Raw genomic sequence first — 15,829 nt, 5'->3', positions numbered from 1 at the left:
TACACGGTGGTTTTGTTTCTTGTGACGAGGACCTTCCCGCGTTGCTCTCACGTCCACGCTGCCGGTCACGGCCCAGGAAGCAGGATCTGCACTTCTTTTGTCTGCTGTGTCCCTACATGTCGTATATTTTATTGTTACGGAAATGGTGTTTTTAAATTTGTTTCTTCCTGTTCATTGCTGGTACACAGAGATACAGTGGACTTTCCCGTATTGAATTTGTCTCCTGCAACCTTGCAAATAAACTCCCTTGTGCCATGTGGTCGGTCACTCTTCTGTAGGTTTTTTTATTTTATTTTTTTCATTTTCTTGCTTTCTGCACTGGCCGTAGCCTCCAGCGCAGTACCGCACAGGAGTGGGTATTGGACCTGTTTGGTAGGTTCTGGTTTTCACTGACTTTTCCTCTAGTCGGATGACATGTCAGCCTTTCTAAAGCTTGGGAGGGCACAGGTCCACGGGGCGGTGTTGCCATCACCTGGGGTCCGGTCGGGCGTGGAACTCGGCTGTCCCAGAGCCCGTCCGGTGACTGCGACAGGCAGGGGCAGTGCGTGTTTGGGGACCCAGTCGCCTCTGACCCTAACATGGAGACCCTGTGCCCCACACCCCACACCCCGCCCTCCTCTGCGGCACCTCCCTTTATCCTTCTGGCGCGGCATCCGCCTCCCCTGGGAGACAGGCCGGCCGGCCTCCTCGTGTCCGTCACGACCTCGGTTCCGCTGCTCGCTCACACGGTGAGGTGGCTCACACGGTGAGGTGACTCGTGTGGCGCGCTGCCCAGCAGGGTCCCGCCTGGGGCGCCCGTCGCGGTCTCCCTAAGCGAGAAGCCCATCCTGTTCTGCTCGCCCCTTCGGCTTCCGGGGAAGGACAGGCAGACCCCCCGCCTCCAGCCGCCGCTGTGGGGATCTGTAACCCCTGTCGAGTCAGTCGGGAATTTTCTCAGAAAATTACTCTCTGACCCAGGTTTTCCGGTGAGTGCGGTTCTTCCAGTCCCTCGATCCGAACGTCCTCACGGTTTTTTCCAAACTGTGCTCTTTCGGTCTCTGCGTCGACCTCCGCCCGCGTCCCTCTCCCCTCCTGCCTGTCTCGGGCGTGTTTCACCCCTTCCCTCGCCTGGGTCAGTGAGTCTCCGCTCGTCGCTCTTGATTCTCCAGCGTTTCAGCACAGGTTCTGGGGCGGCTCGGGCCTCGGGTCCATGTTTACACTGTTCTTTTCGACATGCTGTCACGTTAGTGTCAGTGTCCTTTTGAGCCCTGGGTTGGTTAAAAGAAAGTCCAGTTGCTCCCGGGGTCGGATGAAATCGCCTCTGCCCTTGTCCCTGGTTCTGTGGCGTTGTGGTCGGAGGATAAGCTGCTCTCTGCCTGCACTTTGGAAGTTGGGATTTTCTTTGAGGCTGAAGTAGGTCCATTTTGGCGCGTGTTTGATCGGCGCTGGATGGGAAATGCAGGCTGTCTGCAGGGCGCGGAGTCTGCTGCGCCCCGGCCCGCCGGCCTTGCTAACCGCCTTCCCTCCGCTGTCCTGGGCTGCGCTGAAAACCGCGTCACCCGGGCCTCTCTGTGTTAATTGCCGTGTCCCCTCCCTGCTTCCCGAGAGGGACGCCAGAACCCTCGCCCGAAGGTGCTTCCTTATTCTCTCACAGTCGTGGAAAACCACAGGCGGGTTCTGAGTCTTGAATGAGTCTGGGTTCTGGGTGGAAGCGCCGTCTCCCGACGGAGCAGACGCAGTGCGTGTGTAGATGGCGCTTTGTGCACACTTCCTTCCTTCCTTCCTTCATTTTGTTCAATCAAGGGACCTGTGTTCGTCCGACCGAAGCCCTTGCTCGTCAACGATGGAGACGGAGCAGGAAAAGGCAACCCGGAGGAAGGGGCTGAGCGCAGACACCACCTTGTACCGCTGCACCGCGTGCCATGGGGACGAGGACTGGGTGCTCGGCGCCCCCATCCGGGGTCGGGCCAAGGCCCGCAGCCTGTCCGCCTCACCCGCCCTGGCGAGCACCAAGGAGTTCAGGTACGGAGGGCTCTCAGCGTGTCGGTGCAGGGCGACATTGCCACCTGCCAGGGCAGCGGGCCGGCTTCCAGCCTAGTGTGGCCACAGGGCTGTTGTATAAGCGGCCTGACCAGCTCGCATCCCTTGCACAAGACGCTTGAGCAACCACGGGGTGCGCTGCCGGCTCTGGCCTTGGAGTCAGTAAACATGGGGCGTCTCAGCAGAAGCTGCCAGGATGAGCGTTGCCACTGAAACAAGGATCACATCTGAAAGGCAAGGGGACGTCGGGGGTAGAAGCGCAGTGGTGTCAGGTGAGGTGGAAAAGCCCACGGGCCCTTCCCGGTAGGTGGCAGCTGGGGACGAGGTGCTGGCGCCGTTTTCTGTGTAGAAGGTCCTAGGCCATGTGTAGGGGAGAGGTGGCTGTAGCCTGCAGGCTGGCAGCAACTTCTCCCAACTGTGACAGCATCCTGAGTGTCAGTCGCCCCTCCGCCTCTGGGCCACATGCCGCAGTGTTGGATCCCAGCAGCACCGCCCCATGCGTGTGGTTTTGTAGAGTTTGCATAACTTTTCTCTCTCAGAGGACACTGAACCTGGCATGGTGGCAGCAAGTCAAAGGTGCCTCTGCCTGTAGGTGTTGGGACGGGAGACGCGGGCAGGCCCAGTCACAGCTGGCTCTCGAGCAGAATTCTCTCGAAACACTGACTTAGATGAACCCTGTAGATGCAGATCTGAGAACTTTCCGTCGGGGCGGCCTGGGGGTGGCCTTGGGTGTGGCCCTGGGCAGTGACATTCAGCCTGTAGCCAGCCTCCAGGACTCTCAGGCTGGCCGCCTCCACCGGGCCTCAAAGTTAGTCTGCGTTGAGATCTGGGTTCGTTGAACCCCGAAATACGGGATTGGAGACAAAAGCAAGTCTGCCAGCCCCGCTTGGGTGGCTGTGGCAGTGTTTCTGGTGTGCAGGGGCCCGGTGAGCCATTGGAGGCTGGTGTTCTTTGGAGGTGAACACACCCTCTGCCCTGTCACTTAGGGGTGTCCTCATTGTTCTTTTGGCCCCTCACCAGGGTGGGTGCTGGATTCCCAAGGACAGGAGAGGGCGGGCAGCCGAGTAGCGTCCCCAAGATCTGACTGTGGCCTTGTCAGTCGCTTTTCAGTTACTAGAAAGCTGGGCCCTCGGGTGGCATCTCCCTTGTTGGCAGCACAACTCAGAGTGAGCGTGTCTGTCAGCTTCCCCCCGAGTTCCCTGGGGATGGCGTCTGAGGTCCTGGTTCCCAAGTGTAGACCTACGACTGGTCCTCAGACAGGCCTGCTGAGAGCCCATGCATGAATTCAGGTGCCAGGCCTGTCCCCAGATGGCGTGGTCCTGCCTTCGGGGCGGCGTCCTTGTTCTCAGGAGCATTTCTGGATGTGTCCCGTGTACCTCTAGGTTCTGTGGCTACCTGGACGGTCTGTGGCATGCACATCAGCTCTGCAGAGAGGGGCGGAATCTTCCGGGTCCACCCTGGGTGCTGGACAGGGACGTGGCTAATGTCATCTGGGCAGAGCCGCCTCTGAGACGTGGCACAGTCTGCGCCCTGTCGCGTGTCCTAGCCAGGGCTCACACTGCCTTTTTCCCACAGGAGGACCCGCTCCCTGCACGGGCCGTGCCCAGTGACCACGTTCGGACCGAAGGCCTGCGTGCTGCAGAACCCCCAGACCATCATGTGAGTGTGCAGGGCCAGCCCCCGGGCCCCGTGCTGCGCAAGGCTCTGGCACATGGGTGCCAGGTCCCTTGCATGCCAGGCCTCTGGGGCCCCAGACTGTGGGTGGGGCGCGTCTGCTGACACAGAGGTGTTTCTTTGTTTTTCGTATAAAAACTCCAGCAGGAAAAATGAGATATTTTCTACTAACGTGTTTAATGGGTCAAATGTTTCTCCTTTAATTATTTTTAAAATGCAAGATAGTAATTGGCTTTTTTGAGAACCTGAGTTCCCCTGTTTGAGGGAGACGCCGCTTTGCAGGTGCTGCTGTCAGAACGTCTGCACTCGGTGGCCGCTGAGGGCAGCGGGCCTGGGTGGGATGCCGTTTAAACACCAGGCAGTTAGGGCGATTTCGCTGGCCCTGCTGCCTCCCGCCTCGCCCGCCTCGCCCGCCTGGCGGTTCCAGAGGGGCGAACCCTAGCGGAGCTCCGTGCGGGCCTCTGGCTGTCACTGTCTCAGCAGAACACTAAGGTGACTTGCCCGACGTCGCGCTTTGTGTGAAGGAGAGTCAGGATTCCAGCTCAGCTCCGGCAGCCATGACCAGTGCCTTGTGGCGGGCTCGCTGCCCCACCCGGCTTCCTGCAGAGCCCCAGTAGCGTCCCCTCCTCCTGGGGGAGCCGCGGGGGTTCACCGTCTGCAGGTGATAAGGGCGCCGGCTCTTGTGCTGCTGTGACTAATGCTGCTGAGGGTCCCTCCGCCTTCCTGCAGCCGTCACCCCAGTGTCACAGCCAGGCCACAGGTCACGATCCCTCTGAACAGGGCCACAGCCAGCTCTAGGAACTGTGATGGTGCCTGTGCTGCCACCTCCAGGCCACCTGGGGAACTGCCTTTCCTGGTCTTGGCAGAGCTGTTCTGTCCTTGTCACTCACATCGTTTTAAGTGCCACCTTGGACGGCCTGTCACAATCCCATCTTAGTGGCCATCGCCTACTCCCAGCCGAGCCGTCTGTGTGTTTTGGCTTCGTGAGCCTCGAGTGGGGGTTCAGTTTGCATCTGAGCTGCTCCCCGAGGCCAGGCAGGGCTGTTTGGAGAGGGGTGCTCCAAAAGTGTCCCCAGGACTGCAAACGGGGGTCGAGGATGAGCCACTTGCTCTATCCCTCCTAGGCCCTGCGCCCAGCACTGTCAGCTGGGGGGACGGGACCCCATTTCTCCTCCTTGAACGCCTCCAGCACTGCAGCTGGGTGGGGCAGGGCTTCACGGGCACGGACCCAGCTTTTCCCCTGACGTTCAAAGTGAGATTCGGGAGAGAGATCGGTCAGAGCCTTGCACTTCCTGTCTGAACTTCCACCGCGCGTGCCGGCGTACGTTCTTGTACGTCTAAACGCGGAACTGCCAGCACCCGATCGCTCTTGGCTTACAAGTGTCTGGGGTAGGTCAGCTGCCAGGCTTCTCGGTATCCCCACTCTCCCATCTGGTACCCATCGCTTGTGTGCCAGGGAAGGGTTCGTGTTTCACTTTGCAGGTGACCCAGCAGGAAGTCGAGTGACCCCTTGGCGCCAGGCCCCTGCAGGGCGAGACTGAGCCTGCCTAGGTCAGCGGGGAGGGGGCCTGGACCGCCCGTCAGACTCCCACTGGCTCGGGCAGAGGGCTGCGAGCCGCCACACCCACTCCAGGGCCTGGGGCGGTGCAGAGGGCGATGAGCCTGCCTCTCCCCCCTGCCCAGGCCTGAGCTCCTCCCCCGCTGCCAGTCCCAGCGGCCGCTCAGGTAGACATGCCGCTGTGGCCAGAGGGGGGCAAGAGGTCTGGCCTCTGCTATTGAAGGTGACCCTGGGGACTGTTTTAAGTGGGAGATCAGGGAAGAGGGCCGTGTACGTGAAGACTGGCTGTGGTTTGCGCCGCGGTCTTTGCGTGCGACACTCCTGTGACTTAGTTGTCTTGTGTAGCCCTTAACACTTCAGGGTGGTGTTGCGCTTCCAGTTCTGAGGACACGGAAGTTGGGGCGATGGTGCCGGCGCACCACTGGGGGGGCGGGCAGTGTGCATTACACGCCTGTCCTTAGCAAAGCGTGATGGGAAGGCCGTGCACAAGCCAGTTGTCTGCTACTCGTGACCGCATGTGGGACCCGGGCAGGCGGTGCGGCTCGTGGAGATGTTACGAGTGACCCCCTCCTCTCGCAGAGATAGATGCCCACAAAGGGTGAGTGTTGGCCAGTCCGTGACGGGCTGAGGCCGGACATGCCACCACTGGTACTAGTGGTTCAAGTCACAGCTTTGGAAGTTGCCAGGGGGCCATCGAGTCGTCAGGAAGCTGTGGCCCATGGGCAGGTTCGCAGCCTCCATGGAGGGTCCTTGGCTGCATGTCCTGCGTGGTTTCCAAGCGGGCGAGGTGTGTGCTGACCACGGCGGCCAGCTCATCCACACGCCGACCTCCGACCTTGCTCTCCACGCGAGTCCCAGCTTGCTCCAGTCCAGGCTAGGACGTTCCCACCGTGCACAGTAATCGCAGGCATAGCTGGGGGCCCTGCCCGGGGGGTTCCTCCCCTCAGCGTGGACCATGCACCACCACGCGTGTGGCCTCCGCACGCCGGCCCGCACAGCGCCGGTCCGCGTCAGAGCGCCTCCGGGACTTGGGGGCTGCCTTTCTCAGGCAGGACCCACACTGGCTTTTTAAAAAATTTCACAGGACAATGTTAGGGTCTCAGCAAAATAGAGGCAGACACAGAGATTTCCCATGTGTCCCCCGCCCCACACACAGCCTCCCCACGGTCAGCACCCACAGCTGACACCTCATCACTCGGGGACCCCTTTACGTTAGGACCCTCAGCACTGTGCGCTCTGTGGTCGCATAGACCCATAGTAACACGTATCCACCGTGACAATCACACAAGCCATTTCACTGCCCCCAAATCCTACCACTGACTTTTAACTGGTTTTTAACTAAAACTTGAGGTCGGCCGAGTTGTTCCTTCAGTGGTGCCGACATGGGGGTGCCAGAAGCTCGTGCCGGGGTCTCCAGGGGCAGGGTCCATAGTCGGCTGGATTCAGTGTTTTTGGGAAGCCGGGCGTCCCACCGGCAGCAAGGAGGGCACCAGGCGCAGGGCGGCCGGCTCGGGCTGATCCTGGAGCAGGTCTGTGAGTGGCGCTGGCAGCGAGGGTCGTGAGGAGCTGAAGGAACAAGCACGCGTGCTCGGGGGCCACCAGGTGCCTGCGGGGCGGGGCTCGGCCAGGCACAGTGAGCGGGGGCCTGTCTGCCACCAGAGCCACACTTCCAGGGACACGGCGCCGGTCCTGGAGTGAACGCCCCTCTCCCCTCCAAGGCACATCCAGGACCCTGCCAGCCAGCGTTTGACGTGGAACAAGTCCCCGAAGAGCGTGCTCGTCATCAAGAAGATCCAGGACACCAGCCTGCTGCAGCCGTTCAAGGAGCTCTGTGTGTACCTGATGCAGGTGAGCGGGGGTGGGGCTGGGCAGCCCAGGACCCTCTGCCATCCTCTGCCAGGGGGGTGCAGGAGAGAGAGGGCACAGGGCTGGCCTCCTGCCCGGGTTTCCATGTGTCCAGCTCCAGGACCAGTGACGTCAGCAGACTCCCTTCAGGACAGCGGCCTTCATCATGTCCGGGCAGCGGTCTTCTGTGACGGCAGTGTGCAGCCAAGACACAAACCCGTTCCCCATCGCGAGACGCCCGACAGCGGCGTGGGGCTGATGTGCCGGTCTGCCTTCTAGGAGAACAACATGATCGTCTACGTGGAGAAGAAGGTTCTAGAAGACCCTGCCATCGTGGGCGATGACAGCTTCGGGCCAGTGAAGAAGAAGTTCTGCACCTTCAGAGAAGGTGAGCTGCCCTGGGAGTCTGTGCCGGGCGCGGGCGCGGGCGGCCGTGACACTGTCCCTGTCGTTCCGCAGACTACGATGACATTTCCAACCAGATCGATTTCATCATCTGCCTGGGTGGGGACGGCACCCTGCTCTACGCCTCCTCGCTCTTCCAGGTGAGGCCCCCGCGGCCCCCGCGGCCCCGGCGGCGCGCCTCCTGCCGCAGCGGTCGGCGCTCCCGCCTGGCGCACACGTTCGGTCGTTTGGCGGTAGGTCAGGCTCACGGATAGGCCGCGTGCTGTGCCTGCTCCGGCGCGTCAGACTGGGACGGGCCGACGCGGCTGCCCCGTGAGTGGGGCAGGGGCCAGGCAGACGGAGCCCGTGAGGAGCGCCGGCACCGCGTGTGCCGAGCCTCCAGGGCCTTGGGGGTGGGGGCGACGCCAGGAGGTGCGAGGGGGCGAGGGTCTGCACGGAGCCCGGTGCGGTCATCCCGAGCCCAGCCCGCCGTCCTGGATGGACCCAGCTGGGGCCTTTCGCAGGTTGGGCATGGAGGCCGTTGGAGAGGGCCTGGAAGCGGGCAGGGCGGCCACTGGGACACGGTCGGGTGCCGCAGGCAGTGTGGACGCGGGAAGCCCGAATACTGTGCGTTCGGCGCTGGGGGTGACCCAACCCCTGCCGCGCTCACTTCCCCCAGTGGCCCCCGTCCTCACCGGCAGGGGCTGCAGACCCACCCCTGAGGGGACCAAGAGTCCACTCTCCCCCCACCGCCGTTCCTGTCAGGGTCATCTGGCCTCCCCAGACCCGGCCGGGTGCCGGCCGCCGGCGCTCGCGGCCACCGCTCCTTCTTGTCCCCTGGCCAGTCGCCCGATCGGTCTCGTTGTCTTTGTCTCTCCTCCGGGCCTCCGTGGCATCCCACCGACCCTGTGTGTGGTCACCGCATGTCACCCAGCCCTGCCCCCACTGGGACACCTCGCCCCCCCACCCGCTTAGCGTCAGCCCCTTCCACAGATGGTCGGGGCAAGGCCCGGTTGGTGCTGGGGGTGACTTGGGTGACTTGCGTGGACTGGCCAGCTGAGTGACCACCTTGCCGGTTCACAGGGCAGCGTGCCTCCGGTCATGGCGTTCCACCTGGGCTCCCTGGGCTTCCTGACCCCCTTCAGCTTCGAGAACTTTCAGGCCCAAGTCACTCAGGTGATACAGGGTGAGTCGCGGCCCTGGGCAGGGCCTGCCATCCCGTGTGGGTCGGAGTGTCTCACCGAGTCTAGAGTGACACCTGCGTGTTCTTCGGTTCGAGAATTTCTATGATTTGGGCGGTCCAGACACCCTGCCTCTGTGGGTGGCGCGGGTGGGTCCTGGGCAGGAGTGGCTGCGCTCCCTGAGTACCCTGGTTGACCTTCCAGCAGACACGAGGGTGATGCCCTCATTCTGGCAGAAGAAAAGGGGGTGCCTCGTTGGGAGGTTTTCTGTTTCTTGTGGGGTGTCACCCCATCCCTGCTGACCTCCCCTGGTATGACCCGTCCGGGCCCCCAGGGAACGCAGCTATTGTTCTTCGGAGCCGGCTGAAGGTCAAGGTTGTGAAGGAGCTCAGAGGGAAGAAGCTGGCTGTCCCCAACGGGACCAGCAAGAACGGGGCGCTGGCTACAGACCTGGACTCTGAAGTCGGAAAGCAGGTCATGCAGTACCAGGTCTGTGGACAGGTCCCTCAGTGGGTCCCCAAGCCCTGCCCTCCCTGTCTTCTGGCCTAGAGGAGGGGCACAGGGTGGGAGGGCTCTGGGTGGACCCCAGCGGGGAGGCCCCCATCCTCAGGGCCTTCCAGTGAGCCCAGGAGCAGCCCAGCCGCCGGCAGGGCAGACACAGCCCCTCAGTGCGTGGTGGCCTCGCTGCCCTCAGGTCTTGAACGAGGTGGTGATTGACAGAGGCCCCTCCTCCTACCTGTCCAACGTGGACGTTTACCTGGATGGGCACCTCATCACCACAGTGCAGGGAGACGGTAGGTGGGTGTTGGGTGCGTTCCGGGCGCCCTGGGAACCTCACGCGGAGCACGGAGAGCGAACCTGTGGCCTGTCCCCAGGCGTGATTGTGTCCACCCCGACGGGCAGCACAGCATACGCGGCTGCAGCCGGGGCCTCCATGATCCACCCGAACGTGCCGGCCATCATGATCACGCCCATCTGCCCCCACTCGCTGTCTTTCCGGCCCATCGTAGTCCCTGCAGGGGTCGAGCTGAAGGTCAGAGCCCACCCCTCCCCCTTCTCCAGCATGAGCTGACAGCCTCGAGCCCGCAGTACTGACCACCTGTTCTGGCCCAAGGCGACCTTGTCCCCAGGCCATGGCCCACCTTGCTGAGTGCTGGGAAGGACCTCCTAGTCCTCACCCCTGCTAGGCTCATGCTGCCGAGGGTCTGCTGGGGAGGGGGCCAGCCTCTCAGGCAGGGTGAGCGGCCCTCATGGGGTGGGGCCTGTCCACATCGGGGCCCCAGGTGGGGGTGACCCAGCCATGAGCCCTGGCAGTTGGGTCTGTGTCTCTTTGAACTCTGAGTTGGAGCCTGTGTTTCTAGCTGCGGGCAGGTGGTTGGTGACTCTGAGCCTGGGTGGACTTTGTCCTTTGCTCCCCAGGGCTGAATGTTAGCGAGACACAAGTTAACGCCTTCAAGGCCTAGAACTGGCCTTGGCACGTGGTGGGTGCTGTGAACGCCCGCACAGTCCCTCCCGGACGGTGCCGCTCCAGGCAGGGGTCTGAGGTGCTCAGCTGCACACACTCGAGTCCACAACTGTCCCGCTTGACACTTTCAGATCATGTTGTCACCAGAAGCAAGAAACACCGCCTGGGTGTCTTTTGACGGACGAAAGAGACAGGAGATCCGCCACGGAGACAGGTAGGTGGGCGGCAGGGCTGGAGCACGCGTAAGGACTTAGGTGTAGGCCCCGCAGGCAAAATGTATCACTGAGAGCCTGGAGGGTTCCTTGTCTCACGTGTCACATCGGGGAACCCATGCCTGTCAGGTTGCCACACGTGGCCCCACGTTCCGCGGTACCTGTAGTCACCGACTCGGGCCGTGCTGGCTGTACCTGTCGGCTCTGTCCCCTCACCCTCCTTGCCATCCCCTCTGGGGTCCTCTCCATGGAGTAGGGTGGGCTAAGGGGGCCCATGGCTCTGTCTCGGGACTTACACAGTACCACTGGGGCCAGGCCACTCAGCAAGTGACACAGGCAGGGCCAAGGTGGCCGGCGGCCCGGGCACCGCTCGTCCGTCGGGAGCCGTTGGCTCACCTGGGCCGTGTTGCCTCCCGCCAGCATCAGCATCACCACTTCGTGCTACCCGCTCCCCTCCATCTGCGTCCGAGATCCTGTGAGCGACTGGTTTGAGAGCCTGGCCCAGTGTCTGCACTGGAACGTGCGGAAGAGGCAGGCCCACTTCACGGAGGGCGAGGACGGCGAGGATGTGGGCGACGGTGACGGCGAGGGCTAGCCCCGCGCTCCTGCCACGCCCTCGGGGTCCCAGAGCCCCGAGGCCTTCATGCCCCCTTCCCTCTCTGCCTCCCCCTGCTCGCCCCGTGGGGCAGGCCGACCTGCACACGGGCCGTGGACGGTCACACACGTGCAGGCCTCAGGTGTCACGGCGCTCCTGTCTGCAGCCCGAGGAGGAGCCTGGAATCTGCCTTTTGTTGACCAGATCCGCCATTTTTTAACATTTTAAATCTGACTTATTTTTGCATTTCTAACTAAGCCGAGGGAGCCGTGGGATGGCCGGAGCTCTGAGGCCAGCACCGCACGCCCATCTGTCAGAGCCTGTCCCCGGGGCAGGGGCCAGGGAACGTCCGTAAATCAGCTGATCGAATTCAGAGGGAATCGGAATGGATGACGTTTTTCTTAGGTGTTGAAAATAAATGTCTTACAGCCCAAAACCATTCTTCAGCCGCCGCGGTTCTCCCCTTAGGCCTGCACCTTTTCTTAGCACCCCTGTGGCAGGGCTGGGCCCGTGCGTCCCCTCAGGGGCTGCACTGAGGCTGCCCAGGCCCTCCTGCCTTGGTCCCCTGGCCCTTGTCAACTACCCCTGCTCTCGTGCGGCAGGTGCCGCTGGGTGCCACAGGTGGCCCATGAGCCCGCACATTCCTTACAATTCAGGGTCGGCACCCCCGTGCCCTGGAAGGTGTTTTAAATCCTGTGTACACTTTTTATAGATTCTTCTAAACTCTCTGAAATGCTCACGTGCAGATTCTGTCGTGCACTGAAGATTTCAGAGGGCTCGCCCTGTCGTGAACGGAGCCCCATTCTGTGTTTGCGTGTTCTGTGTGACGGTGCTGGGACCACCTGTCCAGTCCAGCACGGCCGCTGCAGGTGGGGGAGATGGCTGGCTCAGCAAGCCGTGGTCCTTCGCAGCTGGAGCAAGAACGCTGGGACAAAGGGGTCCACGCAGTGAGCACGGTGACCTTCCGTGTCGGTTCTGCGTGCTTCTCCCTGGGGGCCCAGGGTATAAGGAGACCGCGTCGTCCGGCACGCGCTCTTCCCTCGGTCGGCCGGGTGGGACACGCGTGTGCGTGGGGCCTGTGGTCAGAGATGAGACTCGGACTGCACGTGGCCTTGGCTGCTCGCGTGGCAGGTGTCCTAAACATGGGCCTGTTTTTGAGGGATTTGTCTTTGAGCTGCATTTCCATTTGCTAAATCGGTGAGAAGGGAAGGGCTGGGCGCCTGCCCCAGGCCCCACCTCTGGAGCGATGGGCAGGGCTGTGCCTCGTCCGCGTGGAGGGTCCAGGGCCACACGCATGGCCACCCACAGCGGGTCTACAGAGCTGGCTCTGCAGCCTGAGCAACTCCGCCGTCGGCGCATGTCGGTCAAGTGCTGTGCCCCCATCCTGTCCCTCTGGGTACCTCAGCAGCTGGACCCTTGTGCGCTCAGCGTTCGGCCCAGGGTTGGGCCAGGGCGGGCTCTCACCGGGCTTCCGGTCCGGAGGACAGTGGCACTCGGAACCCAGGTTACTTGCTCAGACGAGAGAGCAAGTGCTAGTCCTAGAGCAGCATGACGTTGGGGTAATCTAGAAGGCTTTGGGTTTTTTTGAAGTAAATTCTTAATGTTTAATATTGTCAATATCCTGAAAATTTGTTAAATGTCGAAAGCCTTATTACTATTTTCAGATCCTTTCAATAAACAGACTTGTTTAAAAGTTGGGTTTAGTGACTTCATTTGGCTCTTTGCAGTCACCTCAGGGACACTGAGGGAGGTGGGCTGGGGCCTCTGGAGTCCATGGACACCGAGAACGCGCCCTTGGCACATGTGGGAGAGATGGGGTCTTGTTTGGGCAGCCCCCACGTTGAATCCTGGCCCAGGTGCTCCACCAGGCCCGGGCTAGGCAGGTGTCCCCGGGCGGGGCTGTGGGCATGGCCTCCTGCAGAGAGGGCAGAGGGGAGGCAAAGCCTGCAGGACGCTGCCCTGAGGGACCGGAGGGGGCCTCCAGGAGGGGCTCCTGAGTTCTGCAGCCCCCAGGGCCCCAGAGGCTGCGAGGTCCCTACCCACGGCTCCAGCCAGGCCTGTGGGGGTGGGCACGGAACTCCTGTCTCCCTCCTCCCTGTCCTTTTCCTGTTCCTGTGGCCTCGTGTGGACCAGGCCTTGGCGTGGGACAAGGCTTTGCCAGGAGCCAAGTGGGCACCGCAGACATGGACACAGCTGGGCAGACCAGAGCCAGGAGAAGCCAGTGACTGGCCGCGTGCAGTCTGTCTGCCCGGCCCCCCGGAGCGCCTTCCTGCTGCACAGGTGCATCGCTGCTACCAGGTGTCTGCTGCCCCGCCCCTGGGCAGGGGCTCAGCTGGCCTGGTCCGCAGGGAACAGGTACATCTGGGTCAGCCTGTCCGCATGTGAAACAGGCCGCACTTAGGGCTCCGGCGCTCAGACCTCAGGCCGGGACTGGACCTCTCTGCTGGCAGAGCGCCCCCGCTCAAGGAGCAGGGGCCCAACCCAGGGGCTAGAGTCTGGGCCCGAGGGGCTGTCTCTGGTGGGCATGGGCACTGCTCACAGGATCGCTCTTTGGCAAAGCCTGCTGACCTCAGGCCTTGACCGTCTGGCCTTGGGGAGCACAGCGAAGGGGTTGAGGCACAGAAACGGACAAGCAGCCCCAGCCAGTGGTGCGCCCTGCCCTGGCCGGCCTGCGGACGCCTCTGGTTGAGGAAGGACTGCCTGACCTTGGCCACGTGAGCAGTGAGGTCAATACAGCCCCTCGGTCACCAGGACTGCTCCCCGGATGCTGGCCTGATGCAGTGAGACAGCTCAGACCCCTTTGGTTTTGCTACCTTGACCTTCGGCCCTGCTCCAGGAAGGGCAGCCTGCAGGGCACACCCCCCAGCTGTGGCGGAGCCCCAGGGAGACCAGAGGCTGAACCTGGGATGGGGGCTGTGGGTGCCTCCGCCAGGGTCAGGCTAGGTGGGGTCAGCCGGGGCCAGGCTGCCAGGCGTGGGAGTGGGGAGTGCGCACCCCTGGTTGCCCACGGGCTATTCTTCCCAGCAGCTGCCCTGGAGGTCGGTATGCCCTGCTGTCCCGCACAGTGAGGAGGTCCCCCTGTGCTGAGTGTGGGACAGCGTCAGTAGCCTACACTTGGCTGCTGTGGCACTGCCCGTTGTGACCTTGGGCTGCAGACTTCCGCAGCCTGTTTCCCTGCCTGCTGATCGGGACAAGTCACAGGCACTGCAACTGCCCCCTACCTCTGGGTGAGTCTGGCTGAGGGGCCTGCAGGTGCAACCCTCCACTGGACAAGTTCTGGCTCTTGGGACAGTTGGCTTAGGCAGTAGCTGGTGTGACTGGCATCAGTCTGCCTTCTCTTCCAAAAGCCCAGACATTGATAGAGTGGGCATCATCTAGGGACCCAGGGCAGTGTCCAGAAGGGCTCCTTAGCCACCCCAGGACTTGGGGGTCCCCAGCCACCACTCGATGTCCTAGATTGGACCCCAGCCCTGGGAAGGAAGCTCAGAAAAGCCCTGTGTCATTCTGGAACCGGGCAGCCTCGGCTCTCCACAGCCCAGCAGCCCAGGGAGGGCCAAGGGGGACGGCTCAGGTCCCTCTTGTGACCGAAGGGAACCAAGGTCAGCTGGACATGTCCACTCTTGCTCCTCCCTCAGGACCAGGTGGTGAGCGGCCCTGGTATCAGGGGCCAGGCCCAGGCCAGCACCAAGCCCGGATGGGGCCGGGGCCAGGCCCAGGCAGATCCCACCCGACCTCACCCAGTGGTGAGCCTGGCTAGCACCCAGGCCTGCTGCGTGCCCTGCTCGGGGCACTGCCCCTGGCCAGTTTTGAAGGTCCACCGCTCAGGACTGTGCTTAGGTCTACGAAATCCCTTCCCAGTGGGCTGCCCAACGGGGCAAGGCTCGCGGGAACAGAGCAGGAGCTCCTGATCCGTGGGCACCTGCCGTCCCTTCCGTCTGTCACAGCCTAGTTAGCCACAGTTAGGGGAAGCAAGCGAAGGCACCCGTGAGCCCCCGAGATGAGCAGGCCTGACAAACGGTGACTGTTTAAGACTGAAGACACCGAGACAACGCACGGAGATCTAAATGTGGGCCTGGCAGGGGTCTCCCCGGGCCCCCGAGGGGCCGCAGTCAGGAGGCAGACACCAGGTGCCAGGAAGTGACATGGTGCTGGCCAGTGCTCCCCGGCTGTGCTGGCGGGGTCCAGTGGCGCAGGGCAGAGCCCTGCACCCGCTTTCCACCTGCTGGATCAGGACCCAGACCCCGTGCTCTGGGTTGGTTTTTTTTTTTTTTTTTTGACTCCTGGGTCCCTGTCTGCTCTTCCCCGCTGCCCTCGCTGTACCCTGGGCGGCAGGTGTCCGTCTCACCCAGCTGAAGCCACCACTGTCAGGCCAGGGCCCAGGCCCAGACCGAGGGGAGGGCGAGGGGCAGGGGTCAGGAGGCAGACAGCAGAGCCCAGGTGAAGCCGACCCGTGAAGGTGGCAGGGAAGAACCCACTGTGGACGCTCACCTTCTTGCCTTCTGGAAAATCACCACTGAATGTCGTCCGAGGCCGAGCCGGGGAGCCTTCGGGGAGGGCGCCCGGCCCCCAGTTAGGCCCTCGCGGTCGGCAGATACCAGTCGGCCAGCCGGGGCCGTGCACCCCGGAGCTGCGCGGGCCGTTCGGTGCCTCCTTCACTGGCCGGCCAGGTGTGCTCATCAGCAGAAGCTTGACCGGGCACACTTGAAGCTGACGGTCCAAGTTCTTTCACCCCAAATTCCACTTCTGGGAATCCAGTCAAAACTCCAGTAAAATGCGGCTAAAAAAGCACAGATCCATTGTAGTGGCTTCTCTCATGGCTGAAAATCGGCCACGGCCCAATAGTGAGGCCACTCGCTCCCTTCACAGGTCGCAAACAATGTTCCTACAAATACGGCG

General features: G+C 62.5%; 1 protein-coding gene across 4 annotated transcripts in view; it reads left to right on the top strand.

The window, feature by feature from the left end:
* NADK (NAD kinase) overlaps positions 1–12,629 on the top strand; it is a 21,817-nt gene extending 9,188 nt beyond the window's left edge. For 3 of the 4 annotated variants that reach the window (XM_015590437.2, XM_006903908.3, XM_015590480.2), the window contains exons 2-12: positions 1,783–2,001; positions 3,595–3,678; positions 6,970–7,099; positions 7,376–7,484; positions 7,556–7,641; positions 8,564–8,666; positions 8,996–9,150; positions 9,356–9,455; positions 9,537–9,694; positions 10,258–10,340; positions 10,759–12,629. In XM_015590437.2, coding sequence (XP_015445923.1) covers positions 1,783–2,001; positions 3,595–3,678; positions 6,970–7,099; positions 7,376–7,484; positions 7,556–7,641; positions 8,564–8,666; positions 8,996–9,150; positions 9,356–9,455; positions 9,537–9,694; positions 10,258–10,340; positions 10,759–10,933 — 1,402 coding nt within the window. In that variant the 3' untranslated portion in view covers positions 10,934–12,629. The remainder of the gene's footprint in view (positions 1–1,782; positions 2,002–3,594; positions 3,679–6,969; positions 7,100–7,375; positions 7,485–7,555; positions 7,642–8,563; positions 8,667–8,995; positions 9,151–9,355; positions 9,456–9,536; positions 9,695–10,257; positions 10,341–10,758) is intronic. The other variant, XM_015590547.2, reaches the window with a different exon arrangement.
* The last annotated feature ends 3,200 nt before the right edge of the window (positions 12,630–15,829 follow it).

Source organism: Pteropus alecto, unplaced genomic scaffold (assembly GCF_000325575.1).
Source record: "Pteropus alecto unplaced genomic scaffold, ASM32557v1 scaffold700, whole genome shotgun sequence".
NCBI classification, from domain to species: domain Eukaryota; kingdom Metazoa; phylum Chordata; class Mammalia; order Chiroptera; family Pteropodidae; genus Pteropus; species Pteropus alecto.
The sequence above is the reverse complement of the archived record's forward strand: the minus strand, read 5'-3'. Positions and strand labels throughout refer to the sequence as shown.